This window comes from Indicator indicator, chromosome 40, assembly GCF_027791375.1.
Source record: "Indicator indicator isolate 239-I01 chromosome 40, UM_Iind_1.1, whole genome shotgun sequence".
NCBI lineage: Eukaryota > Metazoa > Chordata > Aves > Piciformes > Indicatoridae > Indicator > Indicator indicator.
In genome coordinates, this window is record NC_072049.1 from 533794 (window position 1) to 550803 (window position 17010).

General features: G+C 64.4%; 2 protein-coding genes across 2 annotated transcripts; one reads left to right on the forward strand and one right to left on the reverse strand.

Annotated features, from left to right (window-relative positions):
• Positions 1–1345: 1345 nt before the first annotated feature.
• MTX1 (metaxin 1) lies at positions 1346–4472 on the reverse strand. Its single transcript, XM_054396929.1, has 8 exons — positions 4392–4472; positions 4227–4296; positions 3672–3751; positions 3414–3506; positions 2584–2766; positions 2312–2388; positions 1660–1814; positions 1346–1572 (listed from the first exon to the last, which is right to left on the reverse strand). Exons 1-8 carry the CDS (start codon positions 4470–4472, stop codon positions 1346–1348), a joined length of 966 nt encoding a protein of 321 aa, XP_054252904.1.
• Positions 4473–5723: 1251 nt separating this feature from the next.
• On the forward strand, positions 5724–15074 carry THBS3 (thrombospondin 3). Its single transcript, XM_054397040.1, has 23 exons — positions 5724–5820; positions 6811–7017; positions 7208–7464; positions 7561–7663; positions 8113–8139; positions 8390–8472; positions 8581–8632; positions 8718–8866; positions 9052–9192; positions 9331–9408; positions 9501–9653; positions 9780–9890; positions 10350–10457; positions 10685–10844; positions 10959–11077; positions 11215–11267; positions 11455–11648; positions 12391–12569; positions 12675–12723; positions 12893–13089; positions 13609–13781; positions 14670–14809; positions 15016–15074. The coding sequence occupies exons 1-23, from the start codon at positions 5724–5726 to the stop codon at positions 15072–15074; spliced, it is 2889 nt and encodes a 962-aa protein (XP_054253015.1).
• The last annotated feature ends 1936 nt before the right edge of the window (positions 15075–17010 follow it).

The following is a 17010-nucleotide window of genomic DNA, read 5'->3' on the forward strand; positions in this document are numbered from 1 at the left end:
GAACTGGGAGCGTCGGGCACATACTTCCCGAGTGACGTTATGGGGGAGCGGGCACGGGGGGGCTGCATTGAGTCATTCCCCTCCCAGTGGGGCCCCTCAAACTGGGCCAATGTGGGGGAGGCTCTGCAGCCAGCCCCGGCACAGCCCTGCGGCTCTGCTCCCAGCACAGCACGGGGGGCCCCTGACCATCACACCCACGTGGTGGGGGGAGCACACAGGGAACGAATCCGGAGACCTTAACTGGGGGACACCGGGCACAGCTAGCCTGCCAGGGTGCCCACAGCAGCGGTGTCCGGATGCCGGTGGCGGCTGAACAAGCGAGGGCTGTGTGCCGCCGGCGGTGCCGGTCCCGCCTGGCCGGGCGCCGCCTTTCCATTTGCGCCGCTCGTAAACCGGCAGCGGCCAAAGGAAACCGCAGCAGCGTGGGCCAAGCCTCAGCCGAGGTGTCCCAAGGAAACACCACGGTGCTGCTCAGGGCACACGGTGCCAGGGGCTACCATCCCCCTCTCCTCCCCCCGCCCCCAGCTCTGCAGCCCACGCGTCCTCAGCCACCGCCGCTTACCGCACGATGTGCTTCTGGCAGTGCCAGCTGCGAGGAACTCCCGGAGCTGGCAGACACCGAGGAATGCAAACAGAGCCGTCAGCGCCGGAGGGATTCCTGCTGCCGCCGTGGCCGCTCGCCACCCTGCTCCTGCCCTGCTGCTGCCGGGAGCTGGGCTCCGAGAACCTCACCGGCAGTGGGGAGCTGAGCTCCGGGTGTCCAACCAGCGGCGGGGGGCACTGTGTGCTCCCTAGCTGGGGACACGCTTTTGCCGAGGATCCCGGGGCCCTCACTTGCTACTGGTTTCTGCCGTGGCAGGCAGCTGGCCAGGGACCATTGCTGACTCTGCTGGCTCCTGAGGAAGTTGAGCTGGCAGCAGCGTGCCGGGGCTGTACTTGACAGCTGGAGGGCAATAGAGACAGAGGGCTCAGCACCACAGCTGCTGGGGAAATGATGTGACACGGCGCTGAGACACTCACACACGTCCACAGGGGGCTGGGGACAAGAGAGGGACAGAGGGTGCAGTGCCCTAGGCAGTGGAGGAGCACATTGGTGCCTGCTGCAGCGCTCCAGCTATGCAGCTGGGGAAATGGGAAGAGCTCTGAGGTTGCTGGGAGGATGAGAGGGCACAGGCAAAGAAAGGAAGGTTTATTGGCCTGGCAGGGGCACTCCCCACGGAGAGAGGACTGCAAGTCCTGGTGGGACACAGGGCAAAGCACCCCCAGGGGGCGACGCTGCCAGGCTCCTGGCATAGAACCAGTCAATCCCAGGGACCAAAAGGATGAACAGTCACACAGCTCTTCCTCACTCCTCCTCCTCTTCTTCCTCCTCCTCCAGGCCAATTTGCTGGCGGCCAGCTGGCCCCACACCACCGCGCTGGATGGAGACAATGCCACTCAGGAAGGCATAGCCCAGCATGGCCACGAGCCCCACCAGCACCGACAGCAGCTGGTTGCGCCGTTTGTGGGGGTCCTCCTCTGCCTCACCACCATCAGCACCTGCAGCCCGCGGGGCGCTGGCTGGGGGCTCACCTGGAGGGACAGAGGAGGGGGTGTGGACGGTGCAGGAGGGACAGGTCACCCTGAGCCCACATGGTGAGGGAGGGGGACACATCTCACCTCCGTCCCAAGGGAAGTAGAGGCTGAGGATGGAGGTGCAGTAGTTGCACAGGTTCTTCAGGGACTTCAGGTGCTGCTGCAGTTTGCCGTTGGGCAGCTTCGCCTTCAGTAGCGGCGCCAGGCGGCTGAAGACGAAGGCGTCGAGGGAGGCTGGCCTGGGGCACAGAGACCTGGCATGGTTGTGGTCCCTCCCCCACCCTTTCCTTCCCTGCTCAACCCAAAGCCACCTGCATGCACTGGCAACCTCCAGTCAGTCCCCTGCACCCCAGGAACAAGCAGGCAACTCCTCCTCCTCCTCAGGAGGGCTCTCTGCTTCCAACCTGAAAGGTGAGGAAGAGAGGAGCAGGGTGACCCTGAGAGGAGCAAGGTAACCCCAAGAGGAGCACAGTGACCCCATGACAGAGCATCTCTGCTGGATCAAACGAGATGGGGAAAGAGATGCTGGGGCTGGCAATAGCTTCTGCAGCCTCAATGCCCACTGCCCACATTGGGCTCTGTTGGCATGGACAGCCCTGTTCCTTGACAGCCTGTTCAGACCCCACGGGCTGCAGGTTCCCCAACAGACCATGAGGTCTCGATCCCACCCGGGTGTTGTGGGGATGAGGGGGGGTCCCATAGGCCCCAGTGCAACCTTCCCACTCTGGCCACCTACGAGTCTCCAAAGAAAAACTTCTGGGCCCCAAGGCGCTGGGAGAGGAGGGTCAGGCATTCCCGAGCATCCCGGTAGAGCTGGAGGAGGAGGAGGAGGACAGAGAGTCGTCACCCACCCGTCCACGCGGCCGACTGCCACGGTGCTGAGGGGAGTGGGAAGGAGGTGCTCAGCCAGGGTGAACCCCAGAACACAATTAACACAATTTTGGCTTCATGTGGGTCCCCTTTAGGTACCTGCCAAGGACCTGTTGTGAGCAGACTACATCTTCTCACCTCCTTCTCCAGCTTCTCTTCATCTTCCATGTAGCTATCTCCCCACAGGAGCTGCAGTCGCTCCAGGTGCTGCTTGTGCATGGAGTTGGGCAGGAAGAAGTTGAGGGGGAAGGGAATGGTTTCTGCATACCACTTCCGTGTGTGCTCCACGTAGTTCTTGGCATCTACCCAGAAGGTATGGATCTGCAGTGGGAACAAGCCATGTCCAGGCCATAGGTGCTGGACTCAGTGCAGCCTTTTGCCGTGGTGGGCACCACGAAGTCCCTGTGCCCGGTGCTGTTCACACAGGCACTGTGTGCCTGGCTCAGGACAGGATACCCTGGAGATTGTGAGGGGCTGAGGGACCATCAGGGTCAAGGCCAGACCCCAGCCCCAGCTGCACCACCCACCACTGCAACACAAGTCTCCCAGCACCCTGATCCCTGCTGCTGATGCTCCAGACCCCCAAGATAATAGAACAGAACTAGAAATAGAGAGATTCAGATTGGATATTAGGAAGAAATTCTTCCCCATGAGGGTGGTGTGACATTGGCACAGGTTGCCCAGGGAGGTGGTGGAAGCCTCATCCCTGGAGGTTTTTAAGGCCAGGCTGGATGTGGCTGTGGGCAACCTATCTAGTGGGAAATGTCCCTGTCCATGGCAGGGAGATTGGAACTGGCTGATCCTTGAGGTCCCTTCCAACCCTGACAATTCTGTGATCCTATGATTCTGCCACCTGCCACATTCTCTGCCTCTCCTGGCAGGTGGGCATACAGTGCAGCCCAACCAGCATCACTCCAGGGTCACCTCCCCTGTGTCCCCCCATGAGATGTTTCCACAGGGAGCCTCACCAGCACAGGCAGCAGCTTCTCCTCCAGCAGGGACATGAATGCCAACGTGTCTGCTTCCTGTGCAGCTGAGAGGTCGTAGTCAGCATTGTACTTCTGCAGGGCAAACGATGCCACCGTGACCCAGAGGGAACATGGCAAACCCTGCCCCTGCCTGTGCCTCTGGGTGGTCAGGACAAAGCCTCCATCCTTCCCCAGTGGGCTCCAGTGCCCCCCACAACCCAGGGTCAGGAGGTGCCCCTTTCCCTCTCCCCCCCCTACCTGTTTCCTGAGGTGGGTTATGATCTGTTGCATTTTGGAGATGGTGCCCTTGTCCCGAGTCTTCAGCGCAGGCAGGTGCCCTGAGGGCAGGGAGAGGGCTGGCTGTAGGAGTGCCAGGTCCCCAGGGTGCGAGCCTGGGGATTTGGTGGGAGGGGTGGTGGTGTTTGTGATGGGGTGAAGGGCCCACATGCACCAGTGAGGGGGCACAAGTCAAAGGGCAGGGTGCATGTGGTAGGGTGGAAGGCACATGAGGTGTGCCAGGGGTGCAGGGTGATGCGAGGGGTCCGGGGGAGAGGGTAAAAGCCACATGGGATGGGACATGAGAAGAGTGCTGGGGTGGGGGGGATGCAATTGGGTGAGGGCACTGTGCCATGAGGGCAGGGGCGCCATGGGGAGAGGGGTGCCATCGGGCAGAGAGTGCCACGAGGGCTGTGTGCCACGAGGGCGGCGTGCCACGAGGGCAGGGGTGCCATGAGGGCAGGGGTGCCGGTGCGGAGGGCTGGGCGGTCCCAGCTGCGAAGAAGTGCCGGTAGCCCCGGCAAGGGGGATTCCTACCGGAGGGGCTCCTCCAGGGGTTGGTGACCCGGTGCAGCTTCAGCGGCGCCCCGGTGAACCGCGCGTAGGTCTGCAAGACAGGAGAGCGGCGGCGGGAGCGGGGACTCGCCCGGAGCAAAGGGACGCACCGGCCCCGGTCCCGGCTCCGGCCCCGCCGCCGCTCACCAGCACGGCCAGACAGTCAGGGTCTACCGAGGGCAGCCCCCAGCCTCCTGCCCAGCAGAACAGCTCCATGGGCGCCGCCATCTTCCCGCCCGACCCGGAACCACACAGGACGGCTCCGCCCGCCCCTACCGAGGGGCGGCTCCGCCACCGGCAGCTCACGCAGTACTGGCTGGGAGCCTCGCCGTGCTCGGCAGAGCAAAGCAGAGTATCTGGGTCGGGGATGCTCATACTGGCCGGGTCCATGGGGCCGAGACCTGCACTTCGCCCCGCATCCCGCTGCCCCGCACCGGGTCCCACCGCCCCGCACCACACCGGATCCCACGGCACGTTTCCGTGGAAAGCAAACAGAGCTGGGAGTCTGCTGGCAGCGGAGGGAGGGGAGACTCCCCCGCGTGTGCGGCTCGGGAGCAGCCCCTCCGCCCCCATCCCCTCCCGTTACACGAGATCGCTGGCGCGGAGTCGGGGCAGCGGGGCTGGGGCGGCCCCGGGGCTGGGCTGGGCTCGTTGTTATGGAGCCGGGAGAAACAGGAGTAAACACGACCGAGGAGCCGCGGGCTGCCCGCCCGGCCTGGCCGGAGCTCAGCGGGGAGCAGCCCTGCCGGCACCTAGCATCCACGGACACCGGGGGTGTGGACTGGACCGGGTGCTGCCCACGGGGCACCGAGCTGCAGCCACCACCCCAAGGCACAGCGGGGGCTTCCCCCAGCGGCCCCGCTTCCCCTCCTCACAGCCCGGGATGAGATCCCGGGATGAGGTCCCGGGATGAGGTCATTGTGTTGCTCCGGCGCTTGGGTCGGATCCCGGCGCTGAGCGTTCTCCAGGCGGGCTGGCTTCGATCGCTTCCCTCCCGCCCGGGGAGCACCGCCCGGCACGGGGGCTGGCACCGCGGCGTGGGGCACCCTTGACAAAGCAATCCCGCGGCCTCAGTTGACGGTGGCTGTCCCCGGCTCTCCCGGGCTGGGATGCTCCGGTGCTGCTGGAGCGGCTTTAGCTCTCGGGAAGGCGGGCCCAGACTGCCTGACCTCCCGGTGAACCGGCGCCTGCCACACTCAATTTCTGTGAGCGGGAGCCGCGCCTGGGGCGGGCAGAGCCAGGGCGGTCGGTGGCTCGCCCGCAGCCACAGTCCCGGCCGCGGTGCGCCGTGCCCCGCCCCGCTGCTCTCCGCTGGTGGGGCTGCGGCCGGGCCGCCGCGGCCGAGCTGCCGCCGGGGTCCCGGGATGCGCGCCCGTGATTGACGGCTCTTTGTTTCCTCCTTGCCGGCAGCGCCGGCCCCTCCCCGCTCGCACCACCCCGCCCCGCCGCGCTCCGCTCCGCACCGGCGATACCGGCGGCATGGGGGCACCGGCGGCCGTGGGGGGCCCGGCGCTCGGTGCGCTGCTGGCGTTGCTCCTGCTGGGCGCCGCCGCTGCGGCTCGTCCGGGGTTGCACGGTAAGCTGCTGCGGACCAGAGCTGGGGCGGCCCCGACGGGGCGAGGCGGACAAGGCTCCCGGCCCCGTCTGCCAACCGGGCGGTGTCGGCGGCTGGAGCCCTGCCGACCCTGCTCCCCGGTTCCGCTCCCCGGCCCGGGGCCACTGACAGCGGCTCCGCTCGCCCTGGGAGGTCTGGCAGCCGGGCTGTGGGCAGCGTGGGGACAGAGGGACATTCATCTCCGGAGCTCTGCACCCCTGAGGGCCAGCTCTGTCCCGGCGGCCGCTCGGGGCAGAGAGCCGCCGGTCCCGGGACCGGGTCGGGACGACGGGAAGTCTCTGGTCGTCCCATGTGGGTCAGCGGAGAGTCCAGGGGTGCGTGGCTGGGGCTTGCCCCGGCGCCGGGGCTCCCGGTCTGCCCGGTGCGGTTCTGCGGAGCAGGAGGGCACCCGTGCAGCGGCGTGACCGGGCTCTCCGTGATTCTCCGGAGTACTCCGGGACGGTGCCGAGCGCTGGGTCGTCCGCCCAGAAGCTCCCGGTCCCACCGTGCCTTGGCGGGGTGATCGTGATCCTTCGGGACTGGTCCCAGCGGAGCTCCGAGCTGCTTCTCAACCCGGCTCCAACCGCGGCCCCGCTCCGCAATCCCGCGGGGCCAGCTCGGCTCACCCAGCCCTGCCCGCCTCGGCTGCGGGGTGCTAGGGTCGACGGGACTTTGCCGACGCCCCCGCGGAGAAGCTCCGTCTGCGGAGCGGGAGAGTGGGGCCGGGGGCTCCGTGGGTCCCTCCCGGCGGTGCCGTTACCGGTCCTGGAGCGCCACCGCGCGGGGCCGGGGATGGGCGGGGTCCGGAGCTCTCGGGGCTTCCCCGGCGCCCCCCCAGCCCTGAGCCCGGCGGTCCAGGGACACCGCGTTCTCTCCCGCTGCACTCGGGCTGACAGCGGGCCGGGCCGCCTGGGTCCCCGCACCGAATGCGGTTGCCGGTCAGGATACGACCCCCGTGCTTGGCTCCCGCAGTCATCGACCTGCTGATGGCGAGCGAAGCGCGGCAGATGTCCAGCGTCACACACAAGATCCGCATGGAACTTCTGACCGTGAACGACGTTTACCTCCTCTCCACCTTCCGCCTACCCCCTAAGCAGGGGGGGACCCTCTTCGGCCTCTACTCTAAGAAGGACAACACGAGGTGGCTGGAGGTCTCCGTAGTGGGGAAAATCAACAAAGGTGGGTGCCTGCTGCACGGGGACGTGCTGGCCCTGGTCTTGCCCTGATGCTCAGAGAGAAGCAGGGACCCAGTTGCTGCCATCCGAGGGGCCCGCTGGGGTGAGTGGTGGATGCACGCTGGTCCCAGGGGGCTGCTGGCACTGGGAGGGTGGGTGGGGAGAGTTGATGTCCCCTTCCTGCTCCTCTGCAGTCCTGGTGCGTTACCTGCGGGAGGACAACAAGCTGCACTCGGTCAACCTGCAGCATGCCCAGGTGGCAGATGGGCAGAGCCACAGCATCATCGTGCGCCTGAGTGGGCTGCGTGGGGACATGCTGAGCATGGAGCTCTATGTGGACTGCAAGCAGATGGACTCCAGCGTGGGGCTGCCTGAGTTGTCAGAGATCCCCCTGGCAGAGGTGGAGTCCTTAGAGCTGCGCACGGGGCAGAAAGCTTACCAGAGGATGCAGGTGAGGGCTGGGATTCCATCCTCCCCCCCTTACCCTGGGCCTTTGGGGACAAGCAGAGCCCTCCATGGCTGACTGCATCTCCCCTCCTGTGTTCAGGGATTTGTGGAGTCCATGAAGCTGATCCTGGGAGGGTCCATGAGCCGTGTCGGTGCCCTGAGCGAGTGCCCTTTCCAGGGAGATGAGTCCATTCACAGCGCAGGTAATGGCACCTGTGTGCCCTGCACGAAGCAGGGGCAGTGTGGAGGGCTTACAGCTCATGTTCCATGCTGTGGCACACGGAGGAGGGGGGTGACAGCACACAGGAGTATCCCTGCCTCTCCCAGTCCAGTTGTCCCCACACAGGTGGGAGCTCCTTTCCCACCAAGAGTGGTCAGGGATTGGAATGTGCTGCCCAGGGAGGTGGTTGAGTCGCCAACCCTGGATGTGTTTAAAGGTGGTTTGGATGTGATGCTTGGGGATAAGGTTTAGGGGTGAACCTTGTAGAGTAGGGTTCTGGGTTGGACTTGGTGGTCCTGAGGGTCTTTTCCAACCTGAATGTTTCTGTGATTCTGTGATTCCTGCACTGTGCATATGCTGACCAGGAGCAGCCATGCAGGGTGATGCTGTTGGTGGCAATCGTTTGGTAACTCCTGGTTTCTCTTCTTGCAGTGACAAGCGCGCTGGCCTCCATCCTGGGTAAGACCCTGCTTGGCTTTCCCCTTTCCCTGGCATGAGGGCATTGGCAGCATTTGGGACTCCGCGGAGGCAGAAAACCCTCCACAGCCTGTCCCAGTGCCTCAGGTGCCTGCAGGGCCCCAAGGTGGGGTGGAACAGAGGTCATGGGAGTGCTACAGGGGAGGGGGTCCTGTGTGGACCAGTGAGGAGGGGGATGGGCTGTTGGCTGTCTCATCCAAGGGGCTGATCTTGCACTTTGTGCTCATGGCAGGCGAGCAGACCAAGGCCCTGGTCACACAACTGACCCTCTTCAATCGAGTGCTGACTGAGCTGCGAGAAGACATCAGGGACCAGGTGAGATGATGAGGCAGCAGCAGCTCTCCCTGGCCTGGATTGCCCCAGAGGGTGGTGTCAGCCAGGGCGCTGCACCCCCCTGATGCTCCGTGCTCTGCTGCCTCGCAGGTGAAGGAGATGTCTCTGATCCGCAACACCATCATGGAGTGCCAGGTCTGCGGTGAGTGCTGGCGAGGCTCTGCTCCCCTCTCAGGGGCACAGGGCTGCCCCATCTCACCCCCTCTGCTCTGCCTTTCTCTTCTCAGGCTTCCATGAGCACCGGTCCCGCTGCAACCCCAACCCCTGCTTCAGTGGCGTGGACTGCATGGAGACATATGAGTACCCTGGGTACCGCTGCGGGCCCTGCCCGCCGGGGCTGGAGGGCAACGGCACACACTGCGCTGACATCGATGAGGTGGGCACACTCCTGGGCTGGGTTGGCAGCCCCAGCACTGCCAGAGCAGTGTGGGCAGATGATGCTTCCCCTCTTCAGATGGATGCTCAAGCCAGAAAGGGACCTCACCGGGATGCCTTTGAGCACTGGCCATCCTAATGGGCAAGATGCTGTGCCCAAGGGTGAAGCCTGTCTCTTTCCTGCAGTGTGCTCATGCCAACCCCTGCTTCCCTGGCTCCAAGTGCATCAACACAGCCCCTGGCTTCCGATGTGAGCCCTGTCCCCGTGGCTTCCGGGGCAACACCGTCTCTGGTGTGGGGATTGACTATGCCAGGGCCAGCAAGCAGGTGAGTGCAGGGCTGTGGGGCTCAGCTGGATCCCCGTGGGTGCTGTGGGGATAGGGAGAGGATGCTGTTTCTCATGGAGGAATAGGCAAAGCAGCAGGGAAAGGCCCCAGTGACAATTTCCTGCCGTGCTGCTCGCAGGTTTGCACAGATATTGACGAATGCAACGATGGCAACAATGGAGGCTGTGACCCCAACTCCATCTGCACCAACACGCTGGTGAGGAGAGCTGCCCCGCTCCACTCCCCTGCCTGACACCCAGGGCCACTCTGCTCCCTTAATCCTGCCCCTTTCTGCCCTCTCTCACCCAGGGCTCCTACAAGTGTGGTCCCTGCAAGTCAGGCTTTGTGGGGAACCAAACGTCCGGATGCATCCTGCAGAGGTCCTGCAGCACCCCCACCTCCAACCCCTGCGACGTCAACGGCTTCTGCGTGTTTGAGCGGCACGGGGAAATCTCCTGCGCGGTGAGTAGGGAACAGGGGGCAGGAGGAGGGCGAAGTGAAGTGGCGCAGGGGGCATCAGCACGGGCAGCAGTTGGTCCTGCCAGCACCTTTCCCCATTTCCCAGCCCCTGATTTCGAATTTCTTCAGTGCAATGTGGGCTGGGCTGGCAACGGCAATGTGTGTGGGCAAGACACAGACCTCGACGGCTACCCCGACGAGCCCCTGCCCTGCATCGACAACAACAAGCACTGCAAGCAGGTGGGCTCATGGGGCACCCTCGGGCAGGGGGTGCCAGGCTCAGGGAGCCTAGGGCAGGGCTGTGCTTCAGCTCTCATCTTTAATGCTGCCTGTCAGCTCTCATCTTTATTGCTGTCTACAACTACCTGAAGGGAGGTTGTAGCCAGGTGGGGGTTGGTCTCTTCTCCCAGGCAACCAGTGACAGAAGGAGAGGACATGGTCTCAAGCTGCACCAGGGGAGGTTTGGGCTGGATGTTAGGAAGAAATTCTTCCCAGAAAGAGAGATTGGCCATTGGAATGGGCTGCCCAGGGAGGTGGTGAAGTCACCATCCCTGGAAGTGTTTAAGAAAAGACTGGATGAGGCACTTAGTGCCATGCTTTAGTTGATTAGATGGTGTTGGGTGATAGGTTGGACTTGATGATCTCAAAGGTCTTTTCCAACCTGGTTAATTCTGTGATTCTGTGATTCTGTGCCTGCAGGACAACTGCCGCCTGACCCCGAACTCAGGGCAGGAGGATGCTGACAACGATGGCATTGGGGACCAGTGCGATGATGATGCCGATGGTGATGGCATCAAGAACGTGGAGGTGGCTGTGCTGGGTGGGCAGGATGTGTCTGTGGCTCTGGGGGCCACGCTGGGCAAGAGGACTTTCCTCCCTTTACCTTGGTGCCAACTCCCTCAAGATAGCTCTCCTGGGCATCTGCAGGCTTGTGGCTCTGGGGTGGTCACAATGAGCGTGCTGGGGGAGAAGTCCTCCTGCCTGGCTCTCAGGCAGCCACTGCAGCGTGGGCATCCCTGCCCTCTCGCCCACAGGACAACTGCCGCCTCTTCCCCAACAAGGACCAGCAGAACTCAGACACTGACTCCTTTGGGGACGCCTGTGACAACTGTCCCAACGTCCCTAACAACGACCAGCGGGACACAGACAGCAACGGCGAGGGAGACGCTTGTGACAATGACATCGATGGGGATGGTGAGGGGCTCTGGGGGTCTGGCCCACCTCAGCCAGGCTGGGGCTGCTTGCAGGGCAGGGATGCTGCCGTGCCAGGCTGGGGCTGAGGGCATCCACACAGTGCTGTCTTTGCAGGGATTCCCAACATGCTGGATAACTGCCCCAAGGTGCCCAACCCTCTGCAGACTGACAGGGATGAGGATGGGGTTGGGGATGCCTGTGACAGTTGCCCTGAAATGAGCAACCCCACTCAGGTATGGCTGGGGCAAGGCTGGGGTGGGGTCCATGGTGAGCAGGGCCCTGTCTGACAGGGGGCAGGGGGGCCTCCTGCAGCATGGCTGCGCCCCTTGCCCTGGGGTGTCCACTGAACTAGGGCTCTGGTTTCCTCCAGACAGATATGGACAGTGACCTGGTAGGAGATATCTGTGACACCAACGAGGACAGGTGGGGACCGCTGCTGTGGGGTCACCTCCTTGTCCCATCCCATTCCCAGTGGCTGAGCTGGGTTCCCAGATCAGGGGACCCAGGAGGAGGGACGTTTGGTAGGGGTCTTTGGACTCAGCAAGAGCGCTAGGACGTGGCGATGGGGCCGTAGTTCACAGCACTGCTCTGACCCTCTTCTTGCTCCCAGCGATGGGGATGGGCACCAGGACACCAAGGACAACTGTGCTGAGATCCCCAACAGCTCCCAGCTGGACTCAGACAACGATGGGCTGGGAGATGAGTGTGACAACGACGATGACAACGATGGCATCCCTGACTACATGGCGCCTGGCCCAGACAACTGCCGCCTCATCCCCAACCCCAACCAGAAGGACTCAGATGGTGAGTGTGGAGCAGGGCAGGAGGAGGCAGAGCAGTGTTGGGCTTGGCCCAGCCCTGAGTAGGGTCCATGGGATGGATGAGAAGCTCAACATGAGCCACCCGTGTGCACTTGGAGCCCAGAAAGCCAGTCACATCCTGAGCTGCATCAAGAGAAGCAGAGCCAGCAGGTCAAGGGAGGTGATTCTCCCCCTCTGCTCTGCTCTGGTGAGATCCCACCTACAGTACTGCATCCAGTTCTGGAGCCTCTATTACAGGAAAGATATGGAGGTGCTGGAGCATGTCCAGAGAAGGGCCACAAGGATGATCTGAGGGCTGCAGCACCTTTCCTGTGAGGACAGACTGAGGGAGTTGGGGTTGTTCAGTCTAGAGAAGAGAAGGCTCCAAGGAGACCTTCTTGTGGCCTTCCAGTATCTTAAGAGGGTCTACAAGAAAGCTGGGGAGGGACTTTTTAGGGTGTCAGGGAGTGATAGGACTGGAGGGAACGGAAACAAAATAGAAATGGGGAGATTCAGATTGGATGTTAGGAAGAAGTTTTTCCCCATGATGGTGGTGAGACATGGGAACAGGTTGCCCAGGGAGATGGTGGAAGCTTCATCCCTGGAGGTTTTTAAGGCCAGGCTGGATGTGGCTCTGAGCAACCTGATCTAGAGCGAGGTGTCCCTGCCCACGGCAGGGGGGTTGGAACTGGCTGATCCCTGAGGTCCTTTCCAGCCCTGACAATTCCGTGATTCAATGTCCCCAGGGAACGGTGTGGGGGATGTGTGTGAGGAGGACTTTGACAACGACACCGTGGTGGACCAGCTGGATGTGTGCCCCGAGAGCGCCGAGGTGACCCTGACCGACTTCCGTGCCTACCAGACAGTCATCCTCGACCCCGAGGGGGATGCCCAGATTGATCCCAACTGGGTTGTCCTCAACCAGGTGTGGGTGCTGCCCTCCGTGTTTCTGGGGTGGGAGCAAAAGGGTGGGGGGTGGGAGGTCTGGGAGGTCCCTGGGGATGCAACTCACCCACCTCTCCCCCCACAGGGCATGGAAATTGTGCAGACCATGAACAGTGACCCAGGCTTGGCTGTTGGTAAGAGATGTAGACCCCAAGGGGTAGCCACTAACTCTTGTCCCCTGTACTGGGGCCAGGGGGAGGGTCAGTTCTTTGCCCCACAGAAGGGTGGTCTGGAGGGAGCTGGGGGTGTGGGGTCTGGTGCCGGAGGAGGAGGAGGCTTCTTGCAGCCTTTGCCTGTTGGTAGGCTACACAGCTTTCAACGGGGTGGACTTCGAGGGCACCTTCCACGTCAACACTGTCACCGATGATGACTACGCTGGCTTCATCTTCAGCTACCAGGACAGTGCCAGCTTCTATGTGGTGATGTGGAAGCAAACAGAGCAGACCTACTGGCAGGCCACCCCCTTCCGTGCTGTGGCTGAGCCGGGGCTGCAACTCAAGGTAAGCACAGGCCACCCCATGGCCCGTGTCAGGTCCCCCCAACCCCCAGCCAGGTCCCCACTGACACTCTGTGCACCCAACCCACAGGCAGTGAAGTCCCCTGTGGCTCCCATCCCCCAGCCAGATCCCTACTGACACTCTGCACACCCAACCCACAGGCAGTAAAGTCCTCCACAGCCCCCATCCCTCAGCCAGGTCCCCCCTGACACTCTGTGCACCAACCCACGGGCAGTAAAGTCCTCCTCGGCCCCCATCCCCCAGCCAGGTCCCCACTGACACTCTGTGCACCCAACCCACAGGCAGTGAAGTCCTCAACAACCCCATGGCCCTCATCCCTCAGCCAGATCCCTACTGACGCTCTGTGCACCAACCCACGGGCAGTAAAGTCCTCCTCGGCCCCCATCCCCCAGCCAGGTCTCCACTGACACTCTGTGCACCCAACCCACAGGCAGTAAAGTCCCCCATGGCCCCCATCCCTCAGCCAGGTCCCCCCTGATGCTCTGTGCACCCAACCCACAGGCAGTGAAGTCCTCCACGGGCCCTGGGGAGCACCTGCGCAATGCTCTGTGGCACACAGGGCACACACCCGACCATGTCCGCCTGCTCTGGAAGGACCCTCGCAACGTGGGCTGGAGGGACAAAATGTCCTACCGCTGGCAGCTGACACACAGGCCCCAAGTGGGCTACATCAGGTGAGCACAGACTGGACACAAGTGGGGGCACGGAGGCTGCCTGGGCTTTTGGGTGGGACCACACCAAGGTGGCAATGCCAGCTGCTGGGATGGGAGTCACAGGATGTCAGGGGTTGGAAAGGAGCTTCGAAGATCATCAAGTCCAACTCCCCTGCCAGAGCAGGGCCATAGAATCCAGCACAGGTCACACAGGAACACATCTAGAAGGGGCTTGAAAGTCTCCAGAGGAGGAGACTCCACAGCCTCTCTGGGCAGCCTGTTCCAGTGCTCTGTGAGTCCCTCTGTGTTGTGGCCACCCTCGGTGGAGCCACTCTGGTGGGCAGGATGCCAGCTGTGGGAAGTCATCCTTGTCCTCACTGAGGTCCATCTGCGGTGTGACCACACTGGTGGGGGGGGGATGCTGGGCGTGGGGAGGGGGTCCTGCCCCGGTGGGCCGCGGGCGCGTTTCCCCTTTAAGGATCCCGTCGGGGCGGCCGCCGCGGGGGGGCTCGGCGGGCCGGGCCCGTCCGCCCCGCGGGCCCCCGCAGCCATTGTCCCGTCGCCATGGCGACCCCGCCGGCCGCCGGCGCTTTTCACATGCAAAACGTCCGACAAAAGCGGCGGGGCCGGGACGGGGGCGGTGCGGGGGGCTCCATCCCGGCCACCGCAGGGGGCCCCGCTCCGGGGGTCTAGCCCCAGCAGGATGCCCCTGCCCGATGCCCCCATCCCAGCCCCAGTGGGATGCCCCATTCCCGGCTCGATGTCCCCACCCTAACCCCCAGAGGGGGATGCCCCAGCCCGGTGTCCCCGACCCCCACCCCAGCCCCCGAGTCTGGATGCCCGGCGCTGGCCCCGGTGGGCTCCTGGTGCCTCGCTGAAAGGCAGGGCTGGGCTGTTCCCCTCGCACAGGGTGCGGCTGTACGAGGGTCCGCAGCTGGTGGCTGACTCCGGGGTGATCATCGACACCACCATGCGCGGGGGGCGGCTGGGGGTCTTCTGCTTCTCCCAGGAGAACATCATCTGGTCCAACCTGCAGTACCGCTGCAACGGTGAGCACGGGAGCCCCTCCTGGGCCGGGGTGGGTGTGGGGGAGGGTGTCACCGGGGAGCTTCAGCACCGGGACGAGGGCCTAGAGCTCGCAGGGCATCTCTTGCCCCTCCTGCGGGGGCCCTGGGCCGGGAACCTTTCCCGCTCTATCGGGGCTTGGAACCCCATGGCTCTTGACCCCCCTCTCTCTTCTCCCCTGCCCCCGCAGACACGATCCCCGCCGACTTCGAGCCCTTCCGCCGGTTCCTGCTGGAGGGACGCGAGTGAACGGCCGCACCCGGCCCGGTCTTCCCCCGCCAGCAGCACCCGGGGGCGTTCAGGGCCACCTACGTCCCCCCCCCGGCCGGGCCCCGCTCCCGGCCCCGCGAACTTTGCAGTGCCGGTACCGGCGCGGGGCGAGCGGGACCCCCGGGGGTGGCGGGGCTGCCTCTCAGCCCTGACGGGGGGGTTTCTGCCGCTGCGGTCCGTGCCCCAAGTCTGCCCATAAAGTTTTGAGTGTTTTCTAGCCTGCGCTCCCGGTTCCTGGAGTGATGCCTGTGCCCTGAGAGGGCACCGGACCCCACCCTGTGCTCTCGGCTTCGTCTTTCGCCTTCCCGGTGGTCGTCGCGGGGAGCTCGGTACCCGGCCCGGTCCCACTGGTGGAGCCCGTGGCGGCGGGAGGCCGGGACGAGTGCAATATTGGTAGGCGAGAGCACAACACTGCACCGCATCCCGTCCCTCCCGCCGCCTCGGAGGGAGCGGAGCGAAGCCTCCGCCGCTCGGGCCACTCCGTGGGAACTGCGCGACGCGCACCGAGCCCCGGCGGCAGTGCCCGGTTGCCATGGCGACGGCTGTCCCGGCAACGCGACGGAATGTGCCCCCCCACCCCCATTCTCCTCCCGCCCCGGAGCGCGCGGGGCCGGCACCGGCACCGGCCCGGCCCCCCCCCCTCCACTCCGCCCCGCTGCGGCCACAATGGGCGCGGCGGCCCCGGCCCCCTCCTCTTAAAACGGCAACGCGGCGGCCGCGGGGCTGCTCCTCCGGAGCCGGTGCCTGGGCCAGCGTTGTCCGCTGTCCGTTCCAGCCCCGGGACATCACAGGGCCGGGGCAGGTGAAATCACTGCTCTGTACCGAGCAGCCCCGTCCCACCCGCCGTCCGGGGGGGTGCCCGGCGGGGCGGAGTTCGTGCCTTCCGCCAGCTGCGAGGGGCGTCAGCGGAACTCGCTCCTGCTCAGGTCCCGCTCCGGTGCCGGTCCCTGTGCCACCCCGGTGCCAATCCCGGTCCGGTGCCGCTTGGCGGACTCGGGGCGATTGTGGGGAGGAGCTGCGCCCGCCAGGGGGCGCCACAGCTTCAGCGCGGCCGGGAGGGGCGGAGGCGCTGGCGGGGCGGGGCTGGGCCCCTGAGCCCTATTCAGCTCTGCTCAGCCCTGCGCAGCCCCTTCCCGCAGCTCCCCCACGCAGCGTGTCCTCCGTGGGTCTCTGCCCAGGGGATATTGCCGACCTCACAGCCACGCTTAAAGCAGGCTGGAGGGGCTGGAGGGTCTCGAGGACCCAGGCATCCCCGGGATGGGGGTAGGCAGGTAGGAGCCGGGGTTGGCACAAAGACCCAAAAGGTGCAGGAGGGAGGCTGAAGCCACCAGCGCTGAGTGGGGCTGCCTGTCCCCACAGCTCAGGGGTTTGGGGGCGGGTCACGTTCACCCAGAGCCTGCTGCCCATGCCCTGCCTCTGTTTTCCTATAGCCTCACACCAAGGCGGTGGACCCCACCGAGGGACTGGGTGCAGCTGGGTCCCATCGTACCCACGTCCACACCCAGGGTGCCCATCCCTCACCCTGCTGTTACTGCAGTGCAGAGTTCTCTCTGCTTCCTTTGCACCGAAACCTCAGGACTGTTTCATCAGAGCCACACTGACAGTTTGGCTCCACACAGGGCTGGACAGGATGCCAGGCACGGAGGCCCTGCACCAAGCTGTCACTGAGAGCTGGGGGCCCTCCCCCGGAATCAGGGCTCTCCCGCAGGGCAGGGAGGGACCAGAAAGTCTACTGTGGTCATCGGTGCCAGGAGCACATGTCACCAGCGAGAGCAGGGGCTCTACACCTTGGCACAGGTGGCACCATCAGCAACCAGCCTGGCACTGGTCGTCAGTCTGGGCCAGGGGCTATGTCCTGAGTGGGAAGAGGGTCTTGTGCATGTTGGGACACCTGTACCCTGGGGGGAGCCCTGCT